General features: G+C 37.2%; 1 protein-coding gene across 1 annotated transcript in view; it reads left to right on the forward strand.

Moving 5' to 3' along the window:
- The window catches only part of Gpr158 (G protein-coupled receptor 158), a 435,003-nt gene that overhangs the window by 286,038 nt on the left and 131,609 nt on the right, over positions 1–17,356 (forward strand). The window contains exon 5 of the mRNA XM_058578605.1: positions 9,059–9,127. Within this exon, the coding sequence (XP_058434588.1) occupies positions 9,059–9,127 (69 nt within the window). The remainder of the gene's footprint in view (positions 1–9,058; positions 9,128–17,356) is intronic.

The following is a 17,356-nucleotide window of genomic DNA, read 5'->3' on the forward strand; positions in this document are numbered from 1 at the left end:
TTGTTCAAAACATTATAAAGCTATTGACATATCATATTTCATACATTAGATTCAAGTTGGTTATGAACTCCCAATTTTACCCCAAATACAGATTGCAGAATCACATCGGTTACACATCCACATTTTTACATAATGCCCTATTAGTAACTGTTGTATTCTGCTACCTTTCCTATCCTCTACTATCCCCCCTCCCTCCCCTCCCATCTTCTCTCACTACCCCATCCACTTTAATTCATTTCTCTCCTTGTTTATTTTCCCATTCCCCTCACAACCTCTTATATGTAATTTTGTATAACAATGAGGGTCTCCCTCCATTACCATGCAATTTCCCTTTCTCTCCCTTTCCATCCCACCTCATATATCTGTTTAATGTTAATCTTTTCTTCCTGCTCTTCCTCCCTGCTCTGTTCTTAGTTGCTCTCATTATATCAAAGAAGACATTTGGTATTTGTTTTTTAGGGATTGGCTAGCTTCACTAAGCATAATCTGCTCTAGCGCCATCCATTTCCCTGCAAATTCTATGATTTTGTAATTTTTTAGTGCTGAGTAATACTCCATGGTGTATAAATGCCACATTTTTTTTATCCATTCATCTATTGAAGGGCATCTGGGTTGGTTCCACAGTCTAGCAATTGTGGATTGTGCTGCTATGAACATCGATGTAGCAGTATCCCTGTAGTACGCTCTTTTAAGGTCTTCAGGGAATAGTCCAAGAAGGGCAATAGCTGGGTCAAATGGTGGTTCCATTCCCAGCTTTCCCAGGAATCTCCATACTGCTTTCCAGATTGGCCGCACCAGTTTGCAGTCCCACCAGCAATGTACAAGAGTACCCTTTTCCCCACATCCTCTCCAGCACTTGTTGTTGTTTGACTTCATAATGGCTGCCAATCTTACTGGAGTGAGATGGTATCTAGGGTGGTTTTGATTTGCATTTCTCTGACTGCTAGAGATGGTGAGCATTTTTTCATGTACTTGTTGATTGATTGTATGTCCTCCTCTGAGAAGTGTCTGTTCAGGTCTTTGGCCCATTTGTTGATTGGGTTATTTGTTTTCTTATTGTTTAATTTTTTGAGTTCTTTGTATACTCTGGATATTAGGGCTCTCTCTGAAGTGTGAGGAGTAAAAATTTGTTCCCATGATGTAGGCTCCCTATTTACCTCTTTTATTGTTTCTCTTGCTGAGAGAAAACTTTTCAGTTTAAGTAAGTCCCATTTGTTGATTCTTGTTATCAACTTTTGTGCTATGGGTGTCCTATTAAGGAATTTGGAGCCCGACCCTACAATATGTAGATTGGCGCCAACTTTTTCTTCTATCAGACGCAGAGTCTCTGATTTGATATCTAGGTCCTTGATCCATTTTGAGTTAACTTTTGTGCATGGCGAGAGGAGGGGATTCAGTTTCATTTCCAGTTTTCCCAGCACCATTTGTTGAAGATGCTATCCTCCCTCCTTTGCATGCTTTTAGCTCCTTTATCAAATATAAGATAGTTGTAGCTTTGGGGATTAGTCTCTGTGTCCTCTATTCTGTACCATTGGTCCACCCTCCTGTTTTGGTACCAGTACCATGCTGTTTTTGTTACTATTGCTCTGTAATATAGTTTTAAGTCTGGTATCGCTATACCGCCTGATTCGCACTTCCTGCTTAGAATTGCTTTTGCTATTCTGGGTCTTTTATTTTTCCATATGAATTTCATGATTGCTTTATCCATTTCTACAAGAAATGCCGTTGGGATTTTGATTGGCATTGCATTAAACCTATAGAGAACTTTTGGTAATATCGCCATTTTGATGATGTTAGTTCTGCCTATCCATGAACAGGGTATATTTTTCCATCTTCTAAGATCTTCTTCTACTTCTCTTTTTAGGGTTTTGTAGTTTTTATTGTATAAATATTTCACCTCTTTTGTTAGGTTGATTCCCAAGTATTTTATTTTTTTTGAGGATATTGTGAATGGAGTGTTTTTCCTCATTTCCGTTTCCGAGGTTTTGTCGCTGATATACAGAAATGCCTTTGATTTATGCGTGTTGATTTTATATCCTGCCACTTTGCTGAATTCATTTATTAGTTCTAGTAGTTTTTTTGTAGACCCTTTTGGGTCTTCTAGGTATAGAATCATGTCTTCTGCAAATAGTGATAATTTAAGTTCTTCCTTTCCTATTTTTATGCCTTTAATTTCTTTCGTCTGTCTAATTGCTCTGGCCAGTGTTTCGAGAACTATATTGAATAGAAGTGGTGATAGAGGGCATCCCTGTCTTGTTCCAGATTTTAGGGGGAATGCCTTCAATTTTTCTCCATTGAGAATGATGCTAGCCTGAGGCTTAGCATAGATAGCTTTTACAATGTCGAGGTAAGTTCCTGTTATCCCTAGTTTTTCTAATGTTTTGAACATAAAGGGATGCTGTACTTTGTCGAATGCTTTTTCTGCATCTATTGAGATGATCATATGGTTCTTATTTTTAAGTCTATTGATGTGGTGAATAACATTTATTGATTTCCGTATATTGAACCATCCTTGCATCCCAGGGATGAATCCTACTTGATCATGGTGCACAATTTTTTTGATGTGCCTTTGTATCCGATTCGCCAGAATTTTATTGAGGATTTTTGCATCTAGGTTCATCAGAGATATTGGTCTGTAGTTTTCTTTCTTTGAGGTGTCTTTTTCTGGTTTCGGAATCAGGGTGATGTTGGCCTCATAGAATGAATTTGGCAGAGCTCCTTCTTTTTCTATTTCCTGAAATAACTTGAAAAGTATTGGTATTAATTCTTCCTTAAAGGTTTTGTAAAACTCCGCTGTATACCCATCCGGTCCTGGGCTTTTCTTGGTTGGAAGTCTTTTGATTGCTTCTTCTATTTCATCTATTGTTATTGGTCTGTTTAACTTGTGAGTATCCTCCTGACTCAGTCTGGGCAAATCATATGACTTAAGGAATTTATCGATGTCTTCACTACCTTCTATTTTATTGGAATATAGGTTTTCAAAATAATTTCTAATTGTCTTCTGTATTTCTGTAGCGTCTGTTGTGATATTGCCTTTTTCTTTTTTTTTTTTTTAATTTTTTATTGTTGGCTGTTCAAAACATTACATAGTTCTTGATATATCATATTTCACAATTTGATTCAAGTGGGTTATGAGCTCCCATTTTTACCCCATATACAGATTGCAGAATCACATCAGTTACACATCCATTGATTTACATATTGCCATACTAGTGTCTGTTGTATTCTGCTGCCTTTCCTATCCTCTACTATCCCCCCTCCCCTCCCCTCCCCTCCCCTCCCTTCCCCTCTTCTCTCTCTGCCCCCTCTACTGACATTCGTTTGTCCCCCTTATATTATTTTTCCCCTTCCCCTCACTTCCTCTTGTATGTACTTTTGTATAACTCTGAGGGTCTCCTTCCATTTCCATGCATTTTCCCTTCTCTCTCCCTTTCCCTCCCACCTCTCATCCCTGTTTAATGTTAATCTTCTTCTCATGCTCTTCGACCCTACTCTCTTCTTAGTTACTCTCCTTATATCAAAGAAGACATTTGGCATTTGTATTTTAGGGATTGGCTAGCTTCACTTAGCATAATCTGCTCTAATGCCATCCATTTCCCTGTAAATTCTATGATTCTGTCATTTTTTAATGCAGAGTAATACTCCATTGTGTATAAATGCCACATTTTTTTTTATCCATTCATCCATTGAAGGGCATCTAGGTTGGTTCCACAGTCTAGCTATTGTGAATTGCCTTTTTCATCCCGTATGTTAGTAATTTGAGTTCTCTCTCTTCTTCTCTTCGTTAGCATGGCTAAGGGTCTGTCGATCTTATTTATTTTTTCAAAGAACCAACTTTTAGTTTTGTTAATTTTTTCAATGGTTTCTTTTGTTTCAATTTCGTTGATTTCCGCTCTGATTTTAATTATTTCTTGCCTTCTGCTACATTTGCTGTTGTTTTGCTCTTCCTTTTCTAGGGCTTTGAGATGAAGTGTGAGCTCATTTATTTGTTGGCTTTTCCTTTTTTTGAGGAATGACCTCCAAGCCCAAGCGATGAATTTCCCTCTTAAAACTGCTTTCATTGTGTCCCATAGATTCCGATATGTTGTGTCTGTATTTTCATTTATCTCTAAGAATTTTTTGATTTCCTCCTTTATGTCTTCTGTAACCCATTGATCATTCAGTAACATATTGTTCATTTTCCATGTGATGTAGGATTTTTCCTTCCTTCTTTTATCATTGATTTCCAGTTTCATTCCATTATGATCAGATAAAATGCATGGTATTATCTCCACCCCTGTATATTTACTGAGGGTTGCCCTATGGCATAATATATGGTCTATTTTTGAGGAGGATCCATGTGCTGCTGAGAAAAAAGTGTATCCACTTGATGATGGTTGATATATTCTATATATGTCAGTTAAGTCTAGGTTGTTGATTGTGATATTGAGTTCTATAGTTTCTTTATTCAGCTTTTGTTTGGAGGATCTGTCCAATTGTGAGAGAGGTGTGTTGAAGTCACCCATAATTATTGTGTTGTGGTCTATTTGATCCTTGAACTTGAGGAGAATTTGTTTTATGAACGTCGCAGCACCATTATTTGGTGCATAAATATTGATAATTGTTATGTCTTGTTGGTGAATGGTTCCTTTTAACAGTATATAATGTCCTTCCTTATCCCTTTTGATTAATTTAGTCTTGAAGTCAATTTTATTCGATATGAGGATGGCCACCCCTGCTTGCTTACGAGGACCGTGTGCATGGTATATTTTTTCCCAACCTTTCACCTTCAGCCTGTGTATGTCTTTTCCAATCAGATGTGTCTCCTGGAGGCAGCATATTGTTGGATTTGTTTTTTTAATCCATGTTACCAGCCTATGTCGCTTTATTGGAGAGTTTAAGCCATTAACGTTTAGAGTTACTATTGATATGTGGTTTGTACTTCCAGTCATATTTGATTATTTATCTTCTTTTTTTTTAATTTACTTTGTTTCTCCATGGTTAGCTTTCCCCCCGCCCTCTGTCTTTATAGAGGCACTTCCCACTGATGGTTTTGGCTATTGTTTTTCATTTCTTCCTCATGTAGTGTTTTGCTCAAGATGCTTTGCAATGCTGGTTTTCTGGCTGCAAATTCTTTTAGCTTTTGTTTATCATGAAAGATTTTTATTTTGTTGTCGTACCTGAAGCTTAATTTTGCTGGATACAGAATTCTTGGTTGGCATCCATTGTCTTTCAGTGTTTGAAATACGTTGTTCCAGGATCTTCTCGCTTTCAGTGTCTGTGATGAAAAATCCATTGTTAACCTTATTGGTTTACCCCTGAATGTAATCTGCCTCCTTTCTCTTGTAGCTTTTAATATTTTCTCTTTGTTCTGTATATTGGATATCTTCATAACAATGTGTCTTGGCGTTGGTCTACTGTGATTTTATGTGCTCGGTGTCCTGTATGCATCTACAATTTGTATATCCGTTTCCTTTTTTATTTCTGGAAAGTTTTCTGTAATTATTTCATTCAGCAGGCTACTCATTCCCTTGGTTTGAATCTCTGTACCTTCTTCTATCCCGATGACTCATAGGTTTGGTTTTTTTATGTTATCCCATATCTCTTGGATGTTTTTCTCGTGGTTTTTAACCAGCCTTTCTGAGTTGGCTAGGCTCTTTTCAAGATGATATATTTTTTCTTCATTATCTGATGTTCTGGCTTCTACTTGCTCCACTCTGTTGGTGATACTCTCAATTGAGTTTTTAATTTGGTTTATCGTTTCCTTCATTTCTAGAATTATTGTTTGTTTTTTTTTAATAATCTCTATCTCCTGATAAAGATGCTTAACTTCTTCTTTTATCTGTTTATGTAATTCATTTTCAAAGTGTTCTTTCACTGTTTGGATTTGCTGTCTCGTATCTTCTTTAAGGTTCCATTCCATTTGTCTAAGGTATTCCTTGAGTTCTTTATATGACCATTTTTCTGCTGACTCTAGGTCCTCCTGAATATTTAGGCTGTCCTGCATTGTTTGTACTCCTTTTCTTCCTTGCTTTTTTATGCTGCTCATGTTACTTCTTGTTCTGTTTGACTGCTGAGTTACTGTTTACTCTTATAGATTTATTTGATGCTTGAGAGGAAAGATATTAGAAGGGAAGGGAAGAAGTCACTAAAGAGAATGAGAGTAGGCAGGTAGAATTCAAGGAAGGGGGAATAAGAAAATTGAAAAGAAATGAAAAGACAAAAGAAACAAAAGTAACACAGATTAGATAATAAAGAAAGAAAGAAAAGACGAGAAAAAAAATTTTAACAAAAATAATAATGATAATAAAAAAATGAAAATTAAAATTTAAAAAAATAATAATAATAAAATAAAAAAAATTTAAAAAAAATTAGAAACATTGAAAAAAAGTTAAAGAACAACAACAAATAAAAATTGAGAATGAAAGAAAAAGAAGAGAAAAAAATGATAATAATAATAATAATAAATGCAGTCCTAGAGTTCTATTAACTTCTCTTCCAGTAGGTGGAGCTGTGCCCACTGGGCCAAGCTTCTCCTCTCAATAGGTGGGAACCATTCACTGTGCAGCAGCTCTTTCTCCTAGTCTGGGCGGGTCTCCAATCCTGAGTGTCTAGGGCCTTGTCTTGTGTTTCCTCAAGCCAGGCCGTGCTCACCTGTGGCGCTCACCACAATACTGGCTACACGCCAGGTCTGCTGCTCCTGGGAGCCCTGTTTTCATGAACACCTGGGCTCACTCTCCCTGTTTGCCTCCCTCAGACCCTAAGTTTGTAGAGCTTGGGGCTGAGATCCCCCAGCGAATTTGCTTGCCCTCCTGTAGCCACGCCCCCAGTAGCTGGTGCAAGAGCCCTCAGTTGTCAGCACTGGTGGGAGCGGTAGCCGGGAGTTCCGCACCACGAGTCCCGCGCCACTCCTGATTCCCTCTGTCTGGTTATTGCGTTCACAGGAGAGGTGGGAGTGGCCCTTAAGGTTTCCCCACTGTGTGGAGAGAGATGACTAGGGGATTACACACCTGTCGCGCTGGTTTCAATGCAGTTATCTCCTCCGCCCGTGACGCCATTTCTCTGCCATGGTGGTTTCCCATGCAAATGGTGACCGTTCGTTCCCTTTGCCGGGTGACCAATGCAACGGGTGGGTCCTGACTGTCTCTCCCAATCCCCGTTTCAGTCCTGTAGCCACTGCCTATGAAGGCTCGGTTGGCTTTTACCTCTGTAAGTTCCTAAGGGCCGACCAATTATTTCAGTGGGATCCTTAGTGCTGAGTCACACGAAGCAGGCGAACCGGAGCTTAATTGCCTCCGATTCGGGCTCTGTGTGTGTGTTCTGAGGGGCCCAGCCTGTACACCCCAGATCCACTTCAGCTCAGCATTGCCTAGTGATCCTGAGCAAACAGCATTTAGACAGTTTACGGCTCCCTATGCCCGCGCAGTTAAAGATGTCAGAGACTTGATCTCTCTGCGCCTGCCACCATGTTAGATCTCCTCAGTGATATTCATGTTGCCCTTACAGCTTCCTGGCATAAGCAAGTTCTTGGGATTATACAAACTGCTGCTTCTGTTTCCAGTCCAGATTTCTAGAAACGAAACCCTGCCGCTGTCGCCTCCGTCTCTGGACTGCGCTCACGGGCGCTGTGCTCGTCCGCGACCGTAGCAGAGCCGCCCTGGCCTCCGCAGCTCTTCAGCCCGGTGCCCGGCCCCTGGGGCCCAAGCGGCTGCCGCCGCGGCTCTCCATCCCCCTCCTCCAGAGCATGGGTCCCCTGGCAGGGGGGTGCAGAACGACCCCAGAGCAGGCTCTGCCCGAAGTTGCAGTGGCAAACAGGCCACCGAGGCACTCGAGGCTGCAGTCCAGCCTTCGGAGGACAGGGCTCGGCACGCAGCCCAGCTCCAACCTCTAGGTGCGGCTGCCGGACAATGTATACAGAGCCATCAAGACAGCAAGCAGAAAGCAAATGGCGGCTCCAGCGGAGTAGATTTTCGGCACAGAAACCGCAGCCCCGCCAACAATCCCAATCCACAAACTCTCCCTGTATAAAAAATATTAAAAAAAAAAAAAAAAAAAAAGGCGGGGCGTACTGAGCTTTCTTTGCCTCGGGTACTTACAATCCACTGCTGATTACACACTCAGCTTCTCTGCCTGGAGCGAAGCGAAAGAGGAAGCAGATGGGAGCAAAGCTCCCGCGGCTCTGAGCAACCAAGCGTCCGGGAGCCAAGTGTCTCTTTTTCGATCTCTTTGTTCTTCCTGCTGCTTGGCAAAGTGGTTCGCTACAGATTAACGGTGAAAGGAGCTCTAACAGACTGTGCGAAATCTCTATTAAAGCCGCTGCTCTGAGCGCCACGCTCAGCACTTCAGCAACCCCCGTACGCAGCGGCCATCTTCCTTAACAAGTATCTTAAGGTCATTATACATATTTATGTTTAGAAAACTAAACAAAAATTCAGGAGAGTTTATTTGAAAATTAAGTCTTTTGAATTTTGACTACTGAATAACATTTAAGCATGTATAACATGTGAGATACTTAGGTTATTTAATGTGATTCATATTATTCACAGTGGAGCCATATTAGTGATTTGGGGGAATTCTATATTAACCATTGTGGGAGATGTACCATTTAGATTTTAAGACCTTATATATGTGCTTATTTATCCACCAAAACTATCCTGTGGGTATTTTTCAAGTGGTTTAGGGTTGGCAGTTGATATGTACTTGTGGCTGATATTTCAGAAATATAGATAATATCTGTGTGTATAAATTTCTTGGATTAAAAGAATTATCAAAGCAGTGTTATAAGCTGATTAGCCTACTCTGTGATTCAAATTTATAGAATGAAATCCCATGAAGTCACTGGCAGCATTAGATTAATTAATGAATTAATGAATCTATTAATGAATCTACCATCACTTTCATAGTTGTTTGCATGTTTCTATTATTTATCCACTTGACTGCTAGATAATTGTCATTTATTTATATAATTTTCACCCATAAATGTTGTTCTAATGGATGGGGAATTTTCAAAATAGAATAAATTCTTTTATGTCTTTTATGTCTAAAAACTTAACAATGACATTTTTATTATGTTTTATAGAGCATCAGAGCATCGGGCCTTATCCTGTTGGAAACAATCCTTTTTGGATCTCTGCTTCTATACTTTCCGGTAAGTAACAATTATATTTTAAAAGTAGCCATTTTTTTCTTGTGCTGGTATTGTATGTGTGTGTATTAGTCAGCTTTTCATTGTGGTGACCCATATACCTAAAAAGAATGGCTTACAGGAAGAAAAGATTACTTGAAGCTCATGATTTCAGAAGTCTCAGTCCATTGTCAGCTGATTCCATTACTCTGAACCCAAGATGAGGCAGAATCTCAGGAGGGAAGAGCATGGCAGAGGAAAGCTGTTCAATCATGGCAGCTTGGAGGCAGAAGCATGAGCTACGAAGAAATATGGTCCAAGGACCTAGTGACCTGCTTTCTACATCCATGCCTTACTTACCTACAGTCACAATTCAGTAGTCTATTCACATTATTAATTCATAAAATGGATTAACCCATTGATGAGGTTACAGCTCTCATAATCCAGTCTTTTAACTCCTGAACATTGCTATAGTGCCTAACATATGAGCTCTGGGGTGAACAATTTTATATTCAAATTATAACAATGTGTGTTCACACATGCACACACATACAAATGTATATGTGTATTGTTTATGTATAAATGTGCATATATTATACATAAATATCTACAAATATATATAATGCGTATATTATACATAAATAATATTTTTGGCATATGTCCACACACATATATACATACTTATATACACATATGCTGTAAATTCCTTATTTATATACACATACCCATACGTATTATAAGAGCTTTACAGATATTTACATCCTGACTTAACATTTGGGTGACCTTAGACAAGTCACCTATCATTTATAAAGCTTAGTTTCCTTTCCTAAAATGGAACTACTTATACTTTTATTTCATGTTTGTGAGGAAAATTAAATGTTTACGTAAGATAATATATGAAAGGCATATTTTGTATAAGGCTTAATATGTACCATAAGTTCCATGATAGTGCATGCCTGTAATCTCAGCAGCCTGAAAGATTGAGGCAGGAGAATCAGAAGTTCAAAGCCAGCCTCAGCAACTTAGCAAGGCCCTAAGCAACTTAGTGAGTCCCTGTCTCTAAATAAAATACAAAAAAAAAGGGCTGGGGATGTAGCTCAGTGGTTGAGTGCCCCCAGGTTCTATCCCTGGTACCAAAAAAGAAACCACTCCCAACACACACACACACACACACACACACACACACATGCCCTAAGTATCAATTTCCTTCTTCCTCCCCTTTACCTAAATCAACACTTTAAAACACGCCAACTAGTTAATGCTAGAAAATTCCCTATGGAAAACAAGTATAAAAATTTAATGAACATAATGAAATAAATGTGTGTTATTAGTGCTTTAGGTATCATAGTAGACTCATTTTATCACAGCAGTACCTTGTCTGCAATCATAAGATAAGTACTGATTTTACTAATTCAGTTCAACCAACTTGTGTCCAGCAGTTACTGTTGGCTAAGCACTGTGATAATTTCTGGGAATATTCTTTGAGCAAGATAAACTTGATTTCTTCTTTCAAGAAGCTTACAATTTACAGGCAGAAATGAGTCAGTACAATTATAATACAAAGTGACAAATTTTAAGAGTCATAGCTAAATTCTGAAGAGGCACTTAGGAAAGACACCTAACCAAGTCTAGGAATTAAGACATCAGTTGAGGGTCAGAGATATGAAAGAAGAGTAGGTATAGAGGAAATGATAAGGCTGCCAGGACATCACGTTCTTCTTCCACTTACTTCACTTGCTCCTCCATCTTGGCCTTTTTTGTTGATTATTATCTTCTTTCCTACCTCAATACTTGAGTGCCTGAGGACTCTATCCTTATAGTTTTATTAATTTTCTTTCATTTGATGTTCTTATCTAACTTCAGAAAACAAGGAAGGAGGCTTACCAAACAAATTCTGCTTTTAGGAACATTAGGATATTTTATCCTGCTGACTTCATGTTTAATTAGCTACCTATTTCATCTTTTCTAAAATAAACTCTTTTTGTAACTTCTTAAGATACTAATGGATAGCTTCCAAGTGTATACTCGATACCCTTGTTTATAATTAAGTTAGTATTCATGCTCTGAAGACAGAAGAGATCAAATTATTTAAGAAAGATTTGGATATAGCATAAAATATGGGTCAGGGAGATGAGAGATTAAATGTAGTATTGATTGAGTCTGAAAAGGAGAATGATTTTATTTTACATGAGATATTGGTAATGCTGTTTTGGTAACTGACATTGAAGTCTTCGGCTACATGCATGGGTGTACTTATAGAAAGCATTGTTGACAAGAGTAATCTGGTCATTGGATCAGGATACACTGTCTTCCATGGATTTGCAGAAAAGAAGTTCACACCTTGTGACTAGAGTGCTGCTGTAAGAAAGAAGAGTATTTAGTTAAATGTGGAGGGTGATCAAGTAAACCAAATACAAGTTGAGTAACCCTGAAATCAGAAGTGTTTCAGATTTCAGAGATTTTGATCTTGGAATATTTGGATAGACTTTACCAGTTGAACATCTATAATCTGAAAATACAAAACCTGAAATGCTCTGAAATCCAAAACTAATTTCAAAACATTTCAGATTTCAGATTTTTGGATTAGAGTTGCTCAACCTGAATCACCAAAAGGCCTAATCTTTTGGTCATATAAATGTGACCAATAACTTTTTTATTTGTTAAAAATATTATTGATTTTCTGAGTTCCTATTGTGGACAATCCCAGAAATTTTCATGAAGGTCTTACTGAGAGGATTACAGTTTTTTAAAATAAAGCATAATTGAATAAAATAGATTTTTTATTTAGGGCTGGGTAACTCCATGGAAGGAGGCTTTGGGGATATTCACTGTTCCACTGTTATGCAATGAACTATTTATTCTTTTTATGCTGCATATTGTTGTTCAGATTTGCAAGAATTAAGGTTATTTTTGCCTTTTCTAAGCAATCTTAGACTACAGATGATTTCATAACAGTTCTTATATTGGAAAGTCCAAATTAGAGATTATCATCATTGTGCAGATGAGGACAAACCAAAATCTGACTAAATTTAGCATTGTTATAATTGGTAGCAGAAAGCTGAAGCATTTAAAATGTTTTCTTACAGATTCTCAAAATGAGTATCATGATTCCCAGTCCACAAATTTATGGACTAGTGGTTAATATTCACAATCACCTAAAAACTTCTGCATAATTTATAAAAAAAAGAAAAAAGAACTTTAAAAAGAGTGTATATTTTTTATAAAATTATATAAAAGACTTTTTATGAATTAATGAAACAATTATTGGTATCATAATTATTGGCAGCATTGCTTATTTGGTTGATTGATGTGCTTATCTAAAAAGGACATCTATATCTCACAATGGAAGCAAATTTATCTTAGAACCGAATGGCTACAATACTTATTTCCAGGTTGCTCCCCAACCCTGGCACTATTAAAAAAAAAACCTGAAAAATATTAGAACTAGAAGGGACATCTAACACGGTGATCTTTTTTTTCAAATTTTGTATTTTGCAAATGAAAGAAGAGAGGCTATAAGAAGTTACCATCCATCCAACTTTTCTCAGTTAGGTAATGAGAGAGCCAAGAATAGAATCTAGTCTCTAAATTCCTGATCTACCTCTGTCTTCACTGTGGTCATACCTTGCACAGAGAGTATTGATTCAAATGGCATCAACAGAGAACCAGGGAGCCCTTTGTTCTGCCTCTTGGTCACCATTGCCCATTAGGTCTCCAAGGAAATGAGAAGTACAGAAGACAAAGCAGGGGAATTTATAATAACTCAAAGTAGCCCTAAAACCCAATGTAAAATTCATGTAAGCTTGGATGAACCATGTTGTTGAACTATTTGAAGTTTTCAATGTTCAACTATTTTACCTATAAAAAGTGTTTCAACCTATTATCAACTTGGTTTCAGGAACATGAAACTTAAGTCAGTCAAGATACCATCTTTTTTCTATGATGATCCCAAAGCCTAAAACTAGGATTTAAAAAAAAAAAAACTCCAGTATAGAGAAAGCCCATCCAGAGGAGAATATATCATCCAGATGCAAAGGAAAAATGTGAGGATATTGTTCCCAGGCATAAAGCTTAGAAAAGAAAGGACAGAAAATTGATAACTCATAAGGAGAACAAGAGAATGAGACAATGATAATGTAGTTAAATGAGAACATAGTTAACAGTTAAATGTTTAATCCATTACTATTATTGTTTGTTGTGATATTTAAAGTATCCAAATTTGGCCAGTGATAGCCCCTTCAAACTGCATCCTGAATCTTTTTCAGATGATCCCACCATTCTTTGAGCACTTTCCCACCTCCTAGTGCAATGAGATATTACAGACTCATTTTATCCTTTCCTTCTCCCAGTCTTGGAGTCAGCCTTTTTTCCATGAAGCCCTGTTTCTTGTTAGAGAAAAATGGTAGCCATTCTGTTCTGAGATTGATGATCATAGAGTAGGAAATTCCTACTTTTATAGGTAGATTTTTAAGCTGATGTAGAATACATCTAGCTTGGTGCCTTTTAGCTCTGTTTAAATCAATGCTGAGCAAAACAAAAAAAGAAATTGGAAAGTTAAATAATTTAGTGAGCATAACAATGCTGTTGTGAACACAATTGTATGAGATAGTTGTTTTATGACAAGATAGTATAAAAAGTGTAAGAATAAGAGAGTCTTAATTCTCAAATTGCTAGAGAAGTTCAGCAATACCAGATAAAACATTGGAAACAGAGTACATCAGAGATCTAGACCACCTCCTTCAAGTGAGTTTGAAGAGTGTGATGTTAAGAAACTTTCTGGTTATTGTATATCTTTGTCTTTTTTCTATCTTGTTTCGTGTATTTTCCTCAAGTCTTTATTCCATGACATTTACAGTATTTTCAGTTGTATTAATTCTGCTTGAGTTGATTCTGATATTCTTAAAATCTCATTAATATTTTTATTTATTTTCATTTTCTCCTCTTGGCACAATTTTTTCTGTTTCTCTTTTTCTAATCTTTCTTTCTTTTTTGCTTTCTTCCCCCCCCCCCACTGTCCCCTCTCCTTTCTCTCTTCTATAGTATATTTTTCTTTGTGCTTCCTTGTCTGAGGGAACATATTTTTTGTAATGTCTTTGGGACTGTGGGAATTATGTATTTGAGGCTTTATCTGTTTTTTTCTGGATAATGATATTTTATTGTAAGCTCTTCTACTGCATCACCCTCGGTATTAACCAGAGTCTATACTGTTTCCTTTCTGATTTTTATTTGTTTATTTTTATTGTGGTAAAATAGACATAAGACAAAACTTGACCATTTTAACAATTTTGAAAAGTATAATTCTATGACTTTGGTATATTGACAATGTTGTACAACCATCACCACTATCTATTTCCAGAACTTTTAAAGTATCCTGAACTGAAACTCTGTATCCATTACACAATAAGTTCTTATTCTGCTTCCTTATCCCCATCTCTGATGCCTCCATGAATTTGCCTATTTCAGGTGCCATATGTGAGATTTGTGTTTTTGTCTCTGGCTTATTTCATTTGGTGTAATATTCTTAAGATTTATCCACGTTGCTTCATTCATCATAATTTCATTCCTTTTTATGCCTGAATAATTTTTCTTTATACATGTACAATCATGTGTTGCTTAATGATGGAATGGATGCATTCTGAGAAATGCATTGTTAGCAAATTTATCATGTTACACAAATCAGAGTGTACTTACATCAATAAAGATAATTATTATATCACTAGATGATATAATCTTATGGAACTCTATAGTTTATATGGTCTGTCATTGACTGAAAAAGTTTTATGATGCTCATAACTGTATAAACCACATTTTGTTTATGAGTCATCCATTAATGAGTACTTGAGTTTTTTTTTTTATCTTTTGTCTTTTGTGAATAATGCTGTGTTGTATTTCTCTGTACAGAGTGGCTATGAAATTTAACCCTGCCCTGTCCTTATGGGACTTCAGAATAATTGGTCATGGATGTTTACACTGTGTCTTGCAGGGGATACTCTTTTACCCTGGTGGACCATCTAATGCCTAAGTGCCTGACAGGATGTCTTTCTCATAGGAAGCTTGTTTTTATTGGAAGATACCTTTGTGGTTCTTTTCTGACCCATATGCAGTTAATTCCTGACAAAATAGCCACTGTCTTGAAGATTCTTCATGGGGATAAAATTAATTTAAGGTGTGCCACTTGGTGTGACACCCAAGGAAGCATAATAAAAACATGAAGTACAAGCAATTTTTTACACAGGTACACAAGAGAAGAGAGATACTGCTGAGGGCTGATGGTACTGTCACAGGGTGCCTGAGATACACCTAGGGTTCTAAAGTGTTTATTGAGGTCCTGGGAATTATCCAAGAAGGCTTCCAATTGCGAGTTATGTTTGTTGGGTATAGAGCATGCAGATATGCATTCTGTGGTATCATGCTGTGATTGAAAGTGAACTTTGCAGCCCTCTGCTAGTCTCTGTATTTTCGACATGGGGTATGGGACCAGTGAGGTGAATCAAGTAGATTGAATTTACCAGTTACACAGGGAGGTGATCATCAGAAGGCAGTTACATGAGACTGATACCTAGACTGACCACATGGGGGAACTGAGAAAAGACAGAAAGCCTGGTTTAAGAAAGTTAAGCCTATATACATAATGAAGTAATATAAAATTATAGGCATTCACTCTATTCTGCTATAAACATTGGTATATAAGTATCTTTGGTGTCTGCTTGGGTATATGCCTAGGAGAGGAATTCTTGGCTCATATGTTAATTCTATGTTTAACTTTTTAAGAAAGTGCCAAACTGTTTTCAAAAATGGTCACACCATTTTACATTTCCACCAACAACACAAAGTTTTCTACTTTTCTACCTCTTCAACAGTACTTGTTATTTTCTATTTTAAAAAAAATATAGCCATCTCAATGAGTGTCTATTTTATGAAAAATCATGTGGACAGCTGTAGGAGAAATAGGTTGAAATAGTCTACTTCTTCATTTCAAAATCATGTGAAGCCCAGATTCTTGGGACATATTATAATTTGGCGTTTTGACTTCCTCCTTCATCACACTTTAGTTTTGACTGTCTTCTTTGACTAGTGTGCCACTGAGGTACATCAAAAAAGGTAACATGTCTCTAAATCTCTTGTCAATCTGGGATGTCACTGTGTTCCTACAGGAAAATCCATTTGTTTACTTTTAACTTCCCATCCCCTAAATTTAGTTTTTCAGCAAATAAGTCACCATTTCTGGGATGGAACAAAGCTTCTTGCTGAGTTCTTGAAATAGAATGTAACATCTCTCAGCCTCTTCCTTCACTTTGGTGCAACTGAAATTCAGTGTTGGTCTTCTGTTTTATCCTTTTTCTCTTAGTGATCTCATCCATTCTCATAGATCAATATGTTCTCTCATGTCAACACCCAAATTAAATCCCCAGCGCAAATATTTTGCCTCAATTTTAGACTTATGTGTGCATCTACCTCTTCAAAATATCTACATGGAGTCTCATAAACATTTTAGACTCAATACATCTAAAACTTAACTACTAATTCCATCCACTACCACTACCACTGTCTAACCTGCTCTATCTAGTACCAGTTGGTAGTAATTGCATCCTTCCAGTCCAGGTCAAAATCATTAGTCATTGTAGACTTCCTTCTCTCTCCTATATCTTATATTCAGTCTCTTAGGGAATCCTGTTGATTCTACCTTCAAAACATATCCAGAACCTACCACCTCACTGCATTGTTATCACCCTGGTGTGAGTCACCATCATTGAGTATTAATAGTTTTCTAACTAGTCTCCTTGTTTTTCATTCTTGGCCTCTTATGCTCTTCTCAATACAGTAGCCAGAAATCTCTCTTAAAATTTAAGGCAGATAGTGTTAATCTTGCTCAATACCCTTCAATAGCTCCTTATTTCATTCAGAATAAAATCTAAAGATCTAAAAGAGCTACATGACCTATTCACCTTTTTCGCTGTTCTTGATCAGAAAAGGCACACTCCCACTGTTAAACCCTTGCCTAGACTGTTATCTTGCCTACGCTGTTATCTTCCTATATCTATGTAACAACTTCCTCATCTTCTCTATGTCTTTGTTGAAATATTATATAAAATCCTGCATGATCTAGCCCTTCTTGGCCTCTTTCTCTTCAAACACCATCACCCTTTGTCTTGCTCATTCTGCCACATTATGTCCTTCTTGTTCTTCTTTCAACAGATTTGGAACATGCCACCTTATGGCCTTGATATGGATTGTTTCTTTTTCTGAAAGTAG

The sequence above is a fragment of the Marmota monax genome, unplaced genomic scaffold (genome assembly GCF_021218885.2).
Source record: "Marmota monax isolate L192 unplaced genomic scaffold, Marmota_monax_Labrador192_F-V1.1 WCK01_AAM20220418_F8-fsc00072, whole genome shotgun sequence".
Classification (NCBI taxonomy): domain Eukaryota; kingdom Metazoa; phylum Chordata; class Mammalia; order Rodentia; family Sciuridae; genus Marmota; species Marmota monax.